The sequence below is a fragment of the Acipenser ruthenus genome, chromosome 22 (genome assembly GCF_902713425.1).
Source record: "Acipenser ruthenus chromosome 22, fAciRut3.2 maternal haplotype, whole genome shotgun sequence".
In the NCBI taxonomy this organism is placed as follows: domain Eukaryota; kingdom Metazoa; phylum Chordata; class Actinopteri; order Acipenseriformes; family Acipenseridae; genus Acipenser; species Acipenser ruthenus.
Genome location: NC_081210.1, coordinates 9,902,587 through 9,919,742, shown reverse-complemented (window position 1 = coordinate 9,919,742; position 17,156 = coordinate 9,902,587). Strand labels below are relative to the sequence as shown.

Below are 17,156 nucleotides of genomic sequence, written 5' to 3'. Positions count from 1 at the left end.
CAAGACAGAGAGAGAGAGCGAGAGAGAGAGAGGGGGGGAAAAACAAAAGTGAGAGTGGCAGAGCGGACGTACCATCATCCTTGGATCTCTCGAGGACAGGCGGGGAGCTGGGAACGCCGTCGCCAATGCGGGTGAAAGCCAGCACCTGGATCTCGTACAGGACATACTTGCGCAGGTTTCTGAGCAGGACGGACTGTGTGACGTTCCCTTTCACTACGTGGGTTTGGGGGTCGGATCCCGAATCCTTCTCTTTGTACAGCACCTGAACGGGAACAGAAACAAGGGGAGAGGGGCATCAATAACAATTAAGAGTTGAACTTTGATGCTTATGGCTTCTCCCTTCAATAAAGCTCCTTTAAAGCCCAAGGAGACAACAGGCAGGCTTCATTATTTTCCATTACTAACCCGTCTGCTCAGGGCTTCTCAATTACCACAGACACATAAAGGAGTCGGGAGCTTGAAGATGATATAAGGAGGTGCTGCTAGATCATGACTGAAAGGAAAAGAAATCCACCTGCTAGATCTTGTTTTAATCGTCCACTTTTCATTGCAGTTAGTAAATATATAGCTGTACACTTCCTGCAGATATTACTCAAATGCCTAATACGTCCCATCACCAGCTCAAGAAATACAGATTCACCGCATTTTGATGGTGCTGTGTATGGTGAAAGCTTAGACACAAAGTTGAATTTGTCTGTTTTAATTTTGCTAGATCCAAGCAGCACACCAAGGCTCTCTCAGCTCATAACAATCTGTGATTGCAATGTCTATATAGACATGCAGGTGTAGTACAGCCCCCTGATGTCTACAGCGAGTTACCTTGTATCCAAGGATGTATCCGTTCTGTTCGTGCTCAGGAACAGGAACCCAAGTGACTAAGATGCTCGTGGAGCTCACTGCCTCCGTCGTCACGTTTTGTGGAGCACCAGATGGAACTAGGAATAGGGAACAGAATTTCAGTAAACATCCTAAAACCATATATATATATATATATATATATATATATATATATATATATATATATATATATATATATATATATATATATTCTGTGTTACCATGGCAACAGACCCCTAAACTGGAAAAAATAAATCCCGGTATCAGTCACATTCATACGTATGTACATGGCTAATAACATTTGTATCAGACTCCTTCCTACGTCATCACTGCCTGCGTCGCTCAGTTTAATGTCATCAACAGCCGCCATATTTATCACAAACAACAAGCACTGTAAAGCGGGACAAACAAGATAAGCCCTGTGTTCAGTGGGAGAAACAAGGTAATTTCACCAGCTACCTGAAAAAAGACCTGGACGTACACCTGATGAATTTCATCTTGTCAGTGAAACAAATAAATAATTAGGATGACTTTGAACAAATTGATCTTCAAAGCATTGTAGCGTAACCTGCGCAGACATAACTATGAATGCAGCATTTTCTACAGCTATGCATCGCAATTTACACAAGCAAAACAAAACTAGAAGGTAAGCAACATAGAATATATAAAATAATAAGATGGGTCAGAATATATTACTACGCAAAATCAGTGCAGTGTAACGACTAGTGAAAAGTAAGTAAGTAAATACAAGTATCTTTCGAGTAGCACTGATTAGCCCCAAACAGGGGACTGACTCTTGTATTGCTGAACGTACCCATAATTCTATAGTTACTGCTTTCTCCCACCTTAACTTGAAAGCTACTTGTATTTACTTACTCTCCTGAGATTTGTGACAGTCATAGTTTATGACATCACATAAACCCTAGAAGCCCATCTATTATTATATAATGAAATATTTCAGCATTACATATATATATATATATATATATATATATACGTATAATGCTGAAATATTTTCTTTTCTCATTATATTTTTCTGTTTTCACAGAGACTACACGCAGGCTTGTCTGCATTGCGTGCTGTGGCACACGTGTAGTGAGAGCAGCTCCTGGGCTCAGAAGCGCTGCGCAGGACCAAAAAGCTGCTTCGAGAATCCCTCCCACAGCATCTTGATGCTGTTTTTGGTCACAGCTCTGCTTCACCATTACGACGGCTGTTAATCTTTCTAACAAGCAGGCTTCCCTCGTGTGGGTACTGACTGACTGATTTTGCCAGTAGCTTACACAGATAACTCCGAACCGAGTGGACCCGTACCGTACTGGAACTGAAGTCACGGACCGGCTCTGTTCCCAACCCAGTTCAATACCGTACTGAACCAGGACAGAGGTTACCACACCGGTACGGTGCTGTTATAAACTACCGTGCTACAGGCACCGAAATGGTACTGAACCGACCTGTAACGTCCCAGTTCCGACTCACTACTGACCGGTGTTTACATCCCCAGTCTTGGCTTTCCCAGGCACACGTGCACTTGCTTCAAAAAAAGCGACCACCCCCAGTGCGCAAACCAGCAGCACATTGGCGGCCCTGGCCCCAGCAGCCTCAGGGACCGGCACAGCGGTCTATTCGTATGATACACCCCCTCCAGTTGGAGGAAGGGTTCTACTCCAAGTACTTCCTAGTGCCCAAGCATGATGGTGGCCTGAGATTGATCCTCGACCTCAGACAGGTCAACCTGTATCTGAGCCGAAGGAGGCTCAAAATGTTGATGCAACAGCTGTTGCAGTCAATCAGGCCAGGAGACAATGGTGGACCTCAAAGACGCCTATTTCCACATCCCCATAAATCCAGCACACAGGAAGTACCTGCGGTTCTCCTTTCAGGGAACAGTGTACAAGTTCCGGGTCTTGCCGTTTGGCCTCTCCCTAGCGAAGTCCATAGAAGCTATCCTGGCCCAACTAAGACTCAAAGGCATCAGAGTTCTCAATTATTTGGACAACTGGCTCATTTGTGTCCAGCTCAGGCAGACACTCACAAAGCACTTGTCATCGGCCACCTTCAACAGTCTTACGGTGAATCATGTGAAGATCCGGCTCGCGCCTTCTCAAACAGCCTCCTATCTAGCAGTGTGCTTGGGCTCCAGGTCCATGCTGTCCACTCTGTCGGATGGCAGACTGCAGAGAATAGCCGCCTGTTTAGAGCTCTTGCAGCTCAACAGAGCGCTCACAGTAGTGATGTTCCAGAAACTTCTGGGCTTGATGGCAACAGCTTCTCAGACCCTACCTTTGGGTCTCCTATGCATGTGCTCTCTGCATGCCTGGTTCACCAGCAGGGTTTTTCAGAGTACCATGATAAATGCTTAATCTTAGAAAAAATGTAAATAACTTCTTGTATGCTGGCTGAGATTAATTATTACAGTATGCTATAGTCATACGCTGGGGTGGGCTGAAAAAAAAGGCACAAACTAATCTGTGTAATAGGTACATGGGCAGTAATGGGGCGTAAAATGAAATCTGCTACGTCTCACAATTCTCTGATTCAAAATGAATCCAGAGTTCTACATTGCCTGAATCATAAATGTGGACATCCTCACTGCAACAGAGTTAACCTTTGTATATATTAGTGAAATGTGCATGCAATTTATTATAAAAAATGAAAATGGATGCGTTTGATTGGTGTTTATTTTTAATTACCGAAAATAACCGATTTTGAAAAATAATAAAACCCGAAAAAACCCTTGAACTAAACAAAAAAGAAAAACTGAAAAATTCAAGCCCTATATATATATATATATATATATATATATATATATATATATATATATACAGCTGTCGGTCGCATATCCCAACTGCGGTGGGACCAGAGTAAGGGCGGATATGTAAAAAGTTGGATAAATTAATCCATTATACACAGCTGTAACAATTACTATAGTCACACAATTATTCTTTTGAGATTCAGCTTGTATTAGGGAGCCTGCCATGTTGGTGCGTGCATTCGCTGCTGAGTGACAGGCAGGAGTTTGAGAGGGAGGTTGAAGTTGATACGCCCGGTAGCCAAACAGGTTTTATTTACATATCAACACACTGAACAGCTCTCTTTCTCTCCCTCTCTCTATCTCTCTCACGCACACACACACACACACACGTTGGCGAATTTTAGCTTCTTTAGCCCAGTTGACACCTACCTGCTGATTAGATTCCACACCTGGTAATCACACACAACTTGCAGGCTCTCCCAGGAGTGTCAGGTACTTCATTAAATTAATTACAACAAATACACACGATTTACAATAAACATTTACATAAAAAAACTCTCTTCATGCGCAGGGCTCCTGCCCTGTCACAGTGCTATATACACTTTCATTGTGTCGGGTCATTTACACAGTAGCAAAATGCATAAGTTTACCAAAAAAAAAAAAAAAAAAAAAGCGCTTTCACTTTCACTTGTAAGCACAACTTGCTTTCCTGTAGCCCAGGGGTTACATTCTCTGGCAGGCCAGATAAGGCAATGTCCAAAACCTTGGGGGGCCACAAGGGCGCTCATGATGTGCATACCGGTGGGGGGTTGTTTAAATGGTCATGAAAAGCTGACTACACTATGTAACACAATTTTTGTTCCTGGGTAGTAAGTGTTATTTCCTAATTGCTTATGCCTCAAAAGTATAGAAAATGTCTATTATTCCCCACAAACTTTGCTTTTGTGACCAGGACAGTGATATTTTGAAATTTACCTATATCCAATGAGAAAACTGGCGAATTTGTGTCTTTTTGTTCACATAAAGTCAGAAAAAAACAACATATTAATCCAAATTAACATGTATTTATACTAAAGTAATACAAAAATGACTTCAAAAGATTTAGAAGTGAGTAGTTTTTCGAGATTTACGATTATACTGTAAATCACTTTCACGAATCAGCCCCCAAATGTAGTCTCCCATCATGTTCTCGTTATACTGTCCTTGGTAGCGGCGTTCAAAGTCCAGTATATCCTGTTGGAAGCGCTCGCCTTGCTCCTCCGAGTACGCTCCCATGTTCTCCTTGAATTTATCAAGATGAGCATCAAAGATATGGACTTTGAGGGACATCCTACAGCCCATTGTGCCCTAGTTCTTCACCAGAGTCTCAACCAGCTCCACATAGTTTTCGGCCTTGTGATTGCCCAGGAAGCCCCGAACAAAGCTGTTCCAAGCTGCTTTCTCCTTACTAGTGAGCTTCTTGGGGAATTAATTGCACTCCAGGATCTTCTTTATCTGTGGTCCGACGAAGACACCAGCTTTGACCTTTGCCTCAGACAGCTTAGGGAAGAAGTCTTGAAGGTACTTGAAGGCTGCCGACTCCTTACCTAGAGCTCTGACAAATTGTTTCATAGGCCCAATTTGATGTGCAGTGGTGGCATCAGCACCTTCCGGGGGTCCCAGCCGTACTCATCATACTTCAAGGCGTCCAGCAAGGTCTTGATGCTGTTGTAATCCTCTTTTGAGGTGCACCGAGTGAGCCAGGGGAAGAGACGGGTACTTGTTACCATTATGGAGCAGCACAGCTTGGAGGCTCCTGGATGAGCTGTCAATGAAGGACAGTATAACGAGAACATGATGGGAGACTACATTTGGGGGCTGATTCGTGAAAGTGATTTACAGTATAATCGTAAATCTCGAAAAACTACTCACTTCTAAATCTTTTGTAGTCATTTTTGTATTACTTTAGTATAAATACATGCTAATTTGGATTCATATGTTGTTTTTTTCTGACTTTATGTGAACGAAAAGACACAAATTCGCCCGTTTTCTCATTGGAAATAGGTAAATTTCAAAATATCACTGTCCTGGTCACAAAAGCAAAGTTTGTGGGGAATAATAGCCATTTTCTATACTTTTGAGGCATAAGCAATTAGGAAATAACACTTACTACCCAGGAACCAAAACAGCATGTCATTCATTTTAATTTGATTAAAACTAGAAAATGACTGCTCAGCAAGCATTCAAGTTAACTAATGAAAGCGCGTCAATTAGTGATCGCTTTATTTATGATGTATAAGCATCTTATTAAGCGTCTGATTAAAAGTGTAGCACGGTGTCTAAATATGCATGTTCTAACTCCAGTGTGTTTAAATGTACATTGAAAGTTTCTAAATTAAATACATAGCATGACAGTAAACAGAGGGAAAATAAACTTAAGTGCATATCCAACATGCCATCTTAGAGAGGCGTGCCGTAGGTACATTTCTTACTGTTACCAAGCAGGTTTTTTTAACCCAACAAAAAGATCTTTGACAGGCTCGGTTGCTTCTGTTAATTTCCTGTGCCTGAAGTCTTACCGGTGGCCGCATTGCTATTTTTTCCTAAAAATACATAGTTTATCATATGAAAAATAAGGAAAATATAGACATATATGCTCAAGTTTTTCATGTATTTCTATAATAAAGCCAAACATACAGCAGCCCCTCCCACTTCCCAAACCTGTACTGGACCATGAATAGTACTGTTTAACCTATTTTTAATAGGGTACCCGCAGCTGATGGTACAGCTGCAATGCCACTGTCACAGGTGCACTCGGTACCAACACTCGGCACCGACACGTGTACTCAGTGCCGACTCAATGCACTCGGTAACAACACTCAGCACCAACAGAGTGCGCTCCGTACCGACGTTCGGCACTGAGACATGCACTGAAGCAGCAACCTCGAAACTTGAAAGCGAGATCGGGGTGATAAATCGCAGTTACTGCAAGTTGCATGTTAGCAGGGACACCCACCTGCAAGTCAGCCACTGGCTAAACTGCGTAGTCAGCGTGAACACCAAACCAGCAGCAGCCTGCACAGAAACAGTAACCTTGTTCCCTAAGGATCGGGGGCAACGAGTCACAGTTACTGTATGTGATGAGTCAACAGGGGTGATCACCTGCGAGTCACTGGCTAATTCTTAATTCACGCACAAAAATAAAAAAGCCTTTGCAATAGCACTGCAGAAGCAGTACTAAAACAGCATCAAGCTGCTAGTAGGTACGCCTACGAGCTGCTCGGAATTTTTCAATCCTTACCTCTCTGAAAAGAATGAAAAACAGAAAAACATATATACACACCGGTGGAAACGAAAACAAAACCACACGGTCCACAAAATATTCTTATATTTATTTATATGTAATAAATACACGATAATATTTACATAAAAATATTTTTATATACTTAGACTGACTCGCTCCAGTTGAACATACTTGGAGTGAGTTTTTATCAAGCTGAAATGTGAGGGTTGCAAATTGGAACGCAGATGGAAGGGTACTAATCTGCATGTTCATTACTCTGCATGGAAAAGCCATCAAGCTAGATATAGGAAGGCTCTGTCCCAGGCTAGATCTTCATACTATTCCAATCTGACTGAAACAAATACAATAATCCTAGATGTCTTTTTAGTTCCTGTGGCTGAGTGTCCCGCCCCTATTTATTATTATTTGTATTTTTGTTTGCGGCGCAGTTAAAAGCGTGACTGATCAGCTACTGATTATTTAACTAGCTGACAGTCACGCATCCTTACCAAACGTGTGCAGACTGTGACCGAGGGGTAATAAGATAATTAACAGCTAGTTAACCCCTCGGCCAGAGTATAAGAACCTGCAGCTGTCCGTGCTGCGGGGTTGGTTGTTGAGTGTAGACAGTACGGGAGAGCGGAGAGAGAGCGAGGAGAATATAAAAAAACAATTGCTATATTTAAAAATATACTTGTTTCTTTTTGTTTTCTGTTTTGTTGTTTTGTTTAAATCTTTTGTTTTGTTTATTTGATTTATTAAACACGCTGAGTGCCGTTGCATTCAGCTTCACCCGCCCATCCACTGTTTTGGTTCAGTTACTTCCTGGTCCGTGACATCACCACACCTCACCACTGCAAGCCAGCCTGCCACAGTTCCATAGATACATTAGTAAATCCACTTTCTAATACTTCTAACCTCACAAGTGGCTCCTCTTTTACTAATGTAAAGTATTTTATTTTGGAAGTTTTTCCAAAATAAAATACTTTACATTAGAGATCCGATTTTACACACTCTTACCTGAACCTATTAGACCTGACAGAGTGATGTTGGAGGCTTTTTCTCTGATTACCTTACAAAACCTGGCAGCATTAGTTCTCCATATGAGACCTACTACTTGTGCCCTTGATCCCAATCCCTACAAAATTATTAAAATATGTTTTCTGTGTTATTAATACATGCATTTTAACAATTACCAATGAATCACTTTCCTCTGGTATAGTTCCCTCTGCATTTAAGGTTGCGGTGGTAAAGCCCTTAGCAACTATAGGCCAATATCCAATCTGCCATTTTTATCAAAGGTTCTAGAGAGAGTTGTTGCTAATTGATAGTTTGTAACTTATAATATTATATTTAAGAAATTCCAGTCTGGATTTCGTGCTGCACATAGCACCGAGACGGCCCTTGTTAAGGTAGTAAATTATCTTTCGATAAGCTCTGACTCTGGCTTTCCTTCAATTTTAATTCTTCTAGATCTTAGTGCAGCTTTTGATACTGTGGACCATTCCATTCTATTGAATTGTCTTTAAAGTTTAGTGGGATTGTCAGGAGGTGTCCTGTCTTGGTTTAGGTCTTATCTTTCTGATAGGTTCCAGTTTGTCTCTGTCGGGGAGATGAAGTCTGATTTGTCAGAAGTTGCCTATGGTGTTCCACAGCACTCTATCTTGTGTCCTTTGTTGTTTTCACTATATATGCTGCCATTAGATGATATTATCCACAGGCATGGAATGAATTTCCATTGTTACGCAGATGACACTTGGCTATACCTGTCTTTGGATCCAGGCAATCCTTCTACTGGGGTGCTATTAGCTGCTTGCCTTGTTGACATCAAGTGTTGGATGTCACAGAGCTTCTTAATGTTGTAGGCTCACAGCATCAACTAAAGAATATCATTTCTCATAAGCTAGACCTTAGCAGTCTCTCGTTGGAACTAAAACTAGAATGAGAAATTTGGGGGTCATCTTTGATCCTGATCTATCACTTGAGAATCACATTAGGAATATTACTAAAGTATAATTCATCATTTGAGAAATATAGCTAAGCTTAGACCTATTATTACCGTACCTGATGCTGAGAGGCTAATGCATGCCTTTGTTTCATCAAGAATTGACTATTACAATGCACTTTTCTCTGGTATCCCAAAAAAGATGGTTTCTCGCTTGTAGCTTGTTCACAACAGCTGCTAGAATTTTGACTAAAACCAGGAAAAGTGAACACATTACCCCTGTTTTAGTCTATTTGCACTGGCTCCCTGTGGAGTATAGAATTGATTTTGGTTATTCCTAGGGTAAACAAAATCACCATGGGAAGTAGGGCTTTTTCTTGTAAAGCTCCTAAATTGTGGCATGCTCTTCCTGCGTCTGTCAGGGACGCTGGGACCATTAAATTTTTTAAGTCAAGACTGAAAATTTACTTTTATAAAATGGCTTTCGTGTCTTAGTGGGTTTAATGTAACTTTGTATATATATATATATATATATATATATATATATATATATATATATATATATATATATATATATATACAGACGTGCTCAAATTTGTTGGTACCCCTCCACAAAAAATGAAGAATGCACAATTTTCTCTGAAATAACTTGAAACTGACAAAAGTAATTGGCATCCACCATTGTTTATTCCATATTTAATAGAAATCAGACTTTGCTTTTGATTTTTTATTCAACATAATATTGTAAATAAGAAAACAAATGAAAATGGCATGGACAAAAATGATGGGACCGCTAACCTAATATTTTGTTGCACAACCTTTAGAGGCAATCACTGCAATCAAACATTTTCTGTAGCTCTCAATGAGACTTCTGCACCTGTTAACAGGTAGTTTGGCCCACTCTTCCTGAGCAAACTGCTCCAGCTGTCTCAGGTTTGATGGGTGCCTTCTCCAGACTGCAAGTTTCAGCTTTTTCCATAGATGTTTGATAGGATTCAGATCAGGACTCATAGAAGGCCACTTCAGAATAGTCCAATGTTTTGTTCTTATCCATTCTTGGGTGCTTTTAGCTGTGTGTTTTGGGTCATTATCCTGTTGGAGGACCCATGACCTGCGACTGAGACAGAGCTTTCTGACACTGGGCAGTACGTTTCGCTCCAGAATGCCTTGATAGTTTTGAGATTTCATTGTGCCCTGCACAGATTCCAGGCACCCTGTGCCAGGCGCAGCAAAGCAGCCCCAAAACATAACCGAGCCTCCTCCATGTTTCACTGTAGGTATGGTGTTCTTTTCTTTGAAAGCTTCATTTTTTCGTCTGTGAACATAGAGCTGATGTGACTTGCCAAAAAGCTCCAGTTTTGACTCATCTGTCCAAAGGACATTCTCCCAGAAGGATTGTGGCTTGTCAATATGCATTTTAGCAAATTCCAGTCTGGCTTTTTTATGTTTTTCTGTCAAAAGTGGAGTCCTCCTGGGTCTTCTTCCATGGAGCCCACTTTCGCTCAAAAAGCGACGGATGGTGCGATCAGAAACTGACGTACCTTCACCTTGGAGTTCAGCTTGTACCTCTTTGGCAGTTATCCTTGGTTCTTTTTCTACCATTCGCACTATCCTTCTGTTCACTCTGGGGTCGATTTTCGCGCCCAGGGAGGTTGGCTACAGTTCCATGGACCTTAAACTTCTTAATAATATTTGCAACTGTTGTCACAGGAACATCAAGCTGCTTGGTGATGGTCTTGCAGCCTTTACCTTTACCATGCTTGTCTATTATTTTCTTTCTGATCTCCTCAGACAACTCTCTCCTTTGCTTTCTCTGGTCCATGTTCAGTGTGGTGCACACAATGATACCAAACAGCACAGTGACTACTTTTCTCCATTTAAATAGGCTGAATGACTGATTACAAGATTGGAGACATGTGTGATACTAAACTAATTAGTTTGAAATATCACTATAATCCAATTATTTATTATCTTTTCTAAGGGGTACCAACAAATGTGTCCAGGCCATTTTAGAATATCTTTGTAGAATAAGCAATAATTCATCTCTTTTCACAGCTTCTTTGCTTTATTCTATGACATACCAAAGGCATGCAAGTATAAATAGCTTTTAATTTCATCACTTTTCAGGAGGAATGAAGCATTATTTCAATGAGCTGTAAGGGTACCAACAAATTTGAGCACGTCTGTATATATATATACTGTTTTAATATGTTATTTAAATGGTATGATTGTGGTAGATGTGAAATATGTTTTACAAATGTATTGTGGTTTGATTTTTTTTTTATTATGTACTGTACAGTGCTTTGAGATACTTCTGTATAAAAAGCACTATAAAAATATGTGGATCCTTTAGAAATTTTGGGCAAAATGGCGGTAAAGACACACAGTAGGTTGTGTAAACCTGATGTTTATAATGTACCCGGTTTAGTATCTTGATAGATACCATGCTATGGAATGTGCTGTGCCTTAGCATACGGCTCTGCATAATTCTGTAGACATGTGTAAAACTATTTTTGTTCATGAAATCAGCTTTGTGTACAAGACAAGTATGATTAATTATGACGCCTACAAGACGATTTGTATCTTTAGGCCCACAGGAATGAAATGAAGCAGTGGTGGCTCATGATAACTGTGTTGAACATCTGCCTCAAAGAAAAAAACAAACACTTATTGGTACAGTCCTCATCAGCAAACACGTATTTTAAATTCCGCACAACGTGACCTATAAACATCTCATTTGCAGTTCTATTCATCTCCCTCCCTCGTACAGAAGATGCTGTTGCGCTGCTGGCTGGGAATGATTAGGAGGGTTTGAAAACACTCAGGGTTTAATATCTGGGGTGGTGGGTAGTGGGTAAGAGGTTTCCTCTGGTGCCAATTGATACTGTTGCACAATGATCGTTGGTGTAGGCGCCTAACCCATGGGGCAGAAGGGGCATGTGCCACACTTTGAATATGAGGGGTCAAACTATATTTTGTCCCTCCATTTTGTGTCTTTCATTATATATATATATATATAGGCAAGCTTCACTGTAACAAACCCCTATGGGACCTGGAGAAATGTTTGTTATATCAGGGTGTTCACTATAATAGGGTTTAGCATTTTTCTGTACTAGAATAATGAGAAAACGGCAAATTTGAATTGAACATCAATATATAGTACTTTTATGAAGATTCCTTCACATTGATCAACATTTAAACTGTATTGTGACAAGGTACTCGTGTCACATGTGTGTGTAACCGCATTGCAAGACAGAGAGACATGGGAGTTGGAGTTGAAACGCCGGCACAGGCGCGCAGGATTTATTAAACACAAAACAGAAAGTAAACAAACGGGTCATGTGACGCTACCAACGATGGTAACGCACAGAGGACACATACAGGAGATTGTACAAAAGGCAAAATAAAACACAGTACAAAAACTAAAAATAAAAGGTGCCACACAGGGCGAGCGCTAGCATTACTGAACGAGGCGTCCCGCTCCAGGAACCTGCTACACCTCGCTATACATTAACATGAGATCAATATCCCTCAAACGAATCTACTTATGAGCCGGTATTCTTACGGCGACTCCTGCTGCTTCATACGGCCTTGGCTGGGCATTGCCTTCACAAGCACCGTGTTGCAGTCTGTAAACAATCATTTGATCAAACATAACAACTCCAAAAAGCACACAAAACAAACCCGTTTCCACATATAAATTACACCAACACTAATTTGCCCCTGTGCAGGGCAATCACCTGGCTACAGGTATGTTTAAAAGAAAACAGTAAAGAAATGAAAAAGGAAAGAATGTACACTTACATGCTGAATACAGTAATCATGTCCTTTCTCTTGAAAAACCTATCCAGTGTAAATTGCTCCTCATGCCCGTTTGGTTGCAGTTTGTGTGAAGATGATGGACAGGCAACAATTGCATTCGTCATGCATGATTCGTACTACAGTAGGTCATATTTGTTATCTTTGAATTACTAAACCATGGTCTTTGTTTTCATTGAGAGAATAACACACTTGACACTGGAGAAAGTTCAGTGACAGTCAGTACTGAGGTCCTGTATGTGATCGTTCTAATAGGGCTAATTTGCATTGAAAAAATCGGTTCTTGCTGTTGGGATCGTTAAAAACGGATGTTCGTTATAAGAAGGGTTTGTTATAGTGAAGTTAGACTGTATAATATATATATATATATACATATATATATATATATATATATATATATATATATATATATATATATATCACATAATATAGATTTTACTTTAGTGAAAAGCTACAATTATTTTTTCATTAAAATCTTGTAACAGTTGTTCTCTGCTGATTTTAAATGTTCAGCTTAATGTGCGTACGTACTAATAATTTAAACTCACATTCATACAGTGGTAGGATTTAAATCAATTGAATATTGGTGATTTTGGTACAATACCTGACTCCCTGGTGCGGCCCCGTACCACCTCACTCCAGGGCCCGGGCCCGACGGAATTGAAGGCCTGGATGCGCAGGAGGTACTCGCTCCACTCCTTCAGCCCCTCCAGGGTGATCTCCCTCTCCAGGCGCTCGCTCACCACCTGGGTCCTGGGCTCGCCCTGCAGGTCCGCACGCCACACACTGATCCTGTAGCCCACCGTCTCTGGGTTCCCGTTGTATTCCGAATCGGGCAGAGGCTGAGGAGGACAAGAAGGTTTGGATTTTTGTTTTATTTTACTGTCCCATCCACGGCTGCAAAATGCCCATCAGTAGAATACATATAAAATTAATTTAAATAAAGAACAACAAAAAATAAACTTTGGGCAACAAAGCAGTTCCTCTAATCAAAATGTATGTGAAGTAATTTTTACTGATTTTCTTTTATCAGCTTTACTGTAATCTTGATTTAACCATTCACAGAGAGGAACTTATGTAGAAGGAATCCTATTATTGTTCTTTATTATTTTTAACCTGCATGCAGTGGTGACTCTGAATTGTTGAAAACAATATATATTAATACATATTACAGACTATAATAAAGTAGCCCCCACACAAGCCTGCCCAGCAGAGATGTGCTCTCACCACCCATCGTAGCCAGAGGCTGGTCTCACTGGCCGTGCGGACCGTGACGCTGCTGGGGCTGACGTCAGGAGGGGCCTGCAGGGTCTGAATCACACGGGAGGGCTGGCTCGCCGGACTGGAGCCCACAATGTTCACCTGCCTCATCCGGAACCTGCACACGGCACGGGATAGGACCACCTCTAATTAAAACTGGAATGTGATTCTAGGCTACAAAACAACAGGGCTGTCCATAAACTGAGTATCTCAACAAAAAAAAAATCCTCTTGTTTAACTGTAAAAATCATAATACTACAACTAATAAGACTACTATTAAAAATCCTGATTGCAATAAGGATGCAGTAGGTGTTAACGTGATCATGGGTAAGGTTGATACAGTAAGTACAGAATGCATTACGTTACTGACCTGACAATACAGTTTAGTGACTTCACTTTAGGGTGAAGTCACTTCCCATTATGCCCTGTGTATGATGGTGTAATTAGGAGAGAAGGAATCTGAGTTGCATGTCTACCACCAGACCAGGAAGGGCGCTAGGTAAGGTTGGTGGTACGCTTTCACAGGGATGGCCCGACTCGATGGCAGGACGTAACTGGAAGTCAGCCATTTTGGAGAAAGAATGTAGTGGCAAGACTGCTAAACAAATCCATTGTGATCAGCTGTGGGGCACGCACCAATTGGATAGAGCGTGGCGCCGGGCTGATTACAGGGAGGAGTTTGGCAGTACAAAGGGGATGCAGCTACGTCAGTATGGCCCCTTATGCTGAAACACTAACTCGCAGGAGCACTGTGCCTTTGTTTTGTTTTTGTATTGCAGAAGAGTAGCGACTGGTAAGCTGCAGCCACAGAGCCGGCATATACATCCAGGAGCACCACTACTCCTGCACAGCACAGCACCACTGCACACCTGTAACCACAACTGGAGCACTTTTCTGTGCACTTGTGGATTACAGTACTGTGTTATCATTTAGGACCTGAGCCTTTTCAATTTAATTTTCAGGACTGCCAAAAGAAATGCAGCTGTCATAACTGGTGTTACAGAGCATCGGTGCGAAAACTACTTCCTAATTACAGCAGCATTTTTTACTGACATTACAGGGAGACAGATCCTTTGTTTAGTTGGAGGAGTTTAGGAGAGAGTGTGGAAAACCTTCAGTGAAGGTAAAGTGTGTTTTTGTTGTATAATTTGTGTTTTGTTTAAACCTTTAGTTTGGTTCCTCCACCTTGTTTATTTTGTTCCTGTGTTCTTACTTGCTTAAGTGTTAGTAAACATGTGCAACAGCGCTTTAATTGCAGCTTTCTGTCTCTTGAGTCTCACTCCTGATGGTAACCACTTAAAGAAAAAAAAAATCTTAAAGCTTGTTTTTAAAAGTTTTTTTTTTTTTTTTTTTTTATTATTTTTTAAATTTAATGTGAAAAAATTTCCCTCACATCTCTCAAGTTTTAGCTTACAAAGTCAACACCTTATTCATCTTATAAAAGCTCACAGGAATCTACTGGCCTAAATGTGCTGATGAATGATAACTGCTGCTTCTAACTCCCCAGCGAGCCCTGACACTTTCCCGCTGCTTCTCAAATTACTTGCAATCTCCAGTTTATCAATGGGGGATAATAGCTTGCAACTGGCTCCTAGCCACTGTCTAAAAGAATAAATCCTTAAAAAGAAGCTGAGGAGCATATCTAAAGCCCTGCACTCACATTGCTGATAAAGATCAAACCCAAGCCCCTGTCCCGGCGCGCGTTGCGTTCATGTTCGTCTCACCTGTAGTGAGTGAAGGGGGTGAGGTCTGGTATCTCCAGCACCTGGGGGTCTGGGTCATTCACCTTCTCGTACAGAATGCGCCACTCTTCATCATCGCCGATCCCCCCAACCTGTCGCGTAAAAAATCAGTCACTTCCCGGAATTATCTTGTTGCCTTGAACCACTCTTTACCCTTCGGACTGGGAAACTTAACTACCAGTGATTTACACAATACAGACTGCATGCCTAGGCGTTCAAGTCCACTGTTTCTGTTCCTTCTTATTTCTGTTAGATCTTTGGCTATTCTTTGGTTGCACTGAAATGTGCTACCCATCGCTGGCACACACAACAAAATAAAAAATATTCTTAATGTCCTTTTTTTTAAGTTTTAGATTACTGAAAGGTGGAGGTTTACCACATCTCATAAATTGGCCCTGCTTCTGATCACATTAGCTGTAAACAAAGGCTTTTAAATGAATTCAGAAATTCAGGGTCTCAGCGGTACTGTAAGCGAGGCTAGTGCCTGTGTTAAACAGAGCAATGAATTGTGAATTCAAGCAGCAGTAAACACCCACACCTTTGTGGACAGCCTCACTGAGCGCTGAATGAATTCTTGGACCTGAAGTCCCCAGCGCTGCTTTCAAAGTGAGTCTGGAATTGGGTCATCATTAGCATGCTCAGCAGGTGTTAAAATAAGGAGCTGGTAAATCTTGGGTTGTAAATTCACAGCTGTGCCACTACAATGGACTGACACAGTTGCAGTTGGATTAATATCTTTACTTAAAGGGTACATAAGGACCTTTTTATTTTGCATTTCCCATCATCCTCCTGCTCACTGGTAAATCCATCTCAGTTACATATGTGAGCAGGAGGGTGATGGGAAATGTAGTTCTGAGAGGTCCATGCAGGTACATGTGAAGCCATCTTTATTATGTCTTTGTTAAAGTTCTTTATTAAACTTTATTAAACTGCTGTTATTTAAACATTATATATATATATATATATATATATATATATATATATATATATATATATATATATATATATATATATATTTATTTTTTTACTTAAGGTAATGGTAATGTTTAGGCAATATTTAATGAACTAGTACACTCAATTAATGCTGAAGTACAGGTCTGTTGCCCAGTAACCCTAAAGGCTAGCTAAGCCATTTTCAGAAATACATCAATTCAATCTTAGTCAAGTAGAGCAAACAATCTTCCTATTAAAGTGTCTGCAAATGTTCCTGAGCATTAGGCATTGGCTGCCAGATTTACTGGTTAGCAGCTATTTGCTTTTGATTAAAGCAGAGCTGATAAGAAAAAATGCATCTCTAATTTTCAGCTATTTTCATAATTATGCTCCAAGACATTCTTGAAGCATTTTCAACCGAAGTCTTGTACTATATTTATGTTTTTTTTTTTTTTAATAATCCCTTTTATCTTGGATTCCTATTTCCCATTAAACATTTTACAAACGAGTAATGAGTTCTAAACATAAGAAATCGTTATAGGGATATGCCACCAGCGAGCATTGATATGCAGAGACATTACAGCTGAGTCGTTAATTCAGATT

General features: G+C 40.6%; 1 protein-coding gene across 1 annotated transcript in view; it reads right to left on the bottom strand.

Moving 5' to 3' along the window:
* LOC117431182 (protein sidekick-1-like) overlaps window positions 1-17,156 on the bottom strand; it is a 368,061-nt gene that overhangs the window by 36,266 nt on the left and 314,639 nt on the right. Inside the window, exons 23-27 of the mRNA XM_034051879.3 lie at window positions 15,603-15,712; window positions 13,846-13,996; window positions 13,223-13,460; window positions 820-935; window positions 73-262 (exon numbers count right to left, since the gene is read on the bottom strand). Coding sequence (XP_033907770.3) covers window positions 73-262; window positions 820-935; window positions 13,223-13,460; window positions 13,846-13,996; window positions 15,603-15,712 — 805 coding nt within the window. The remainder of the gene's footprint in view (window positions 1-72; window positions 263-819; window positions 936-13,222; window positions 13,461-13,845; window positions 13,997-15,602; window positions 15,713-17,156) is intronic.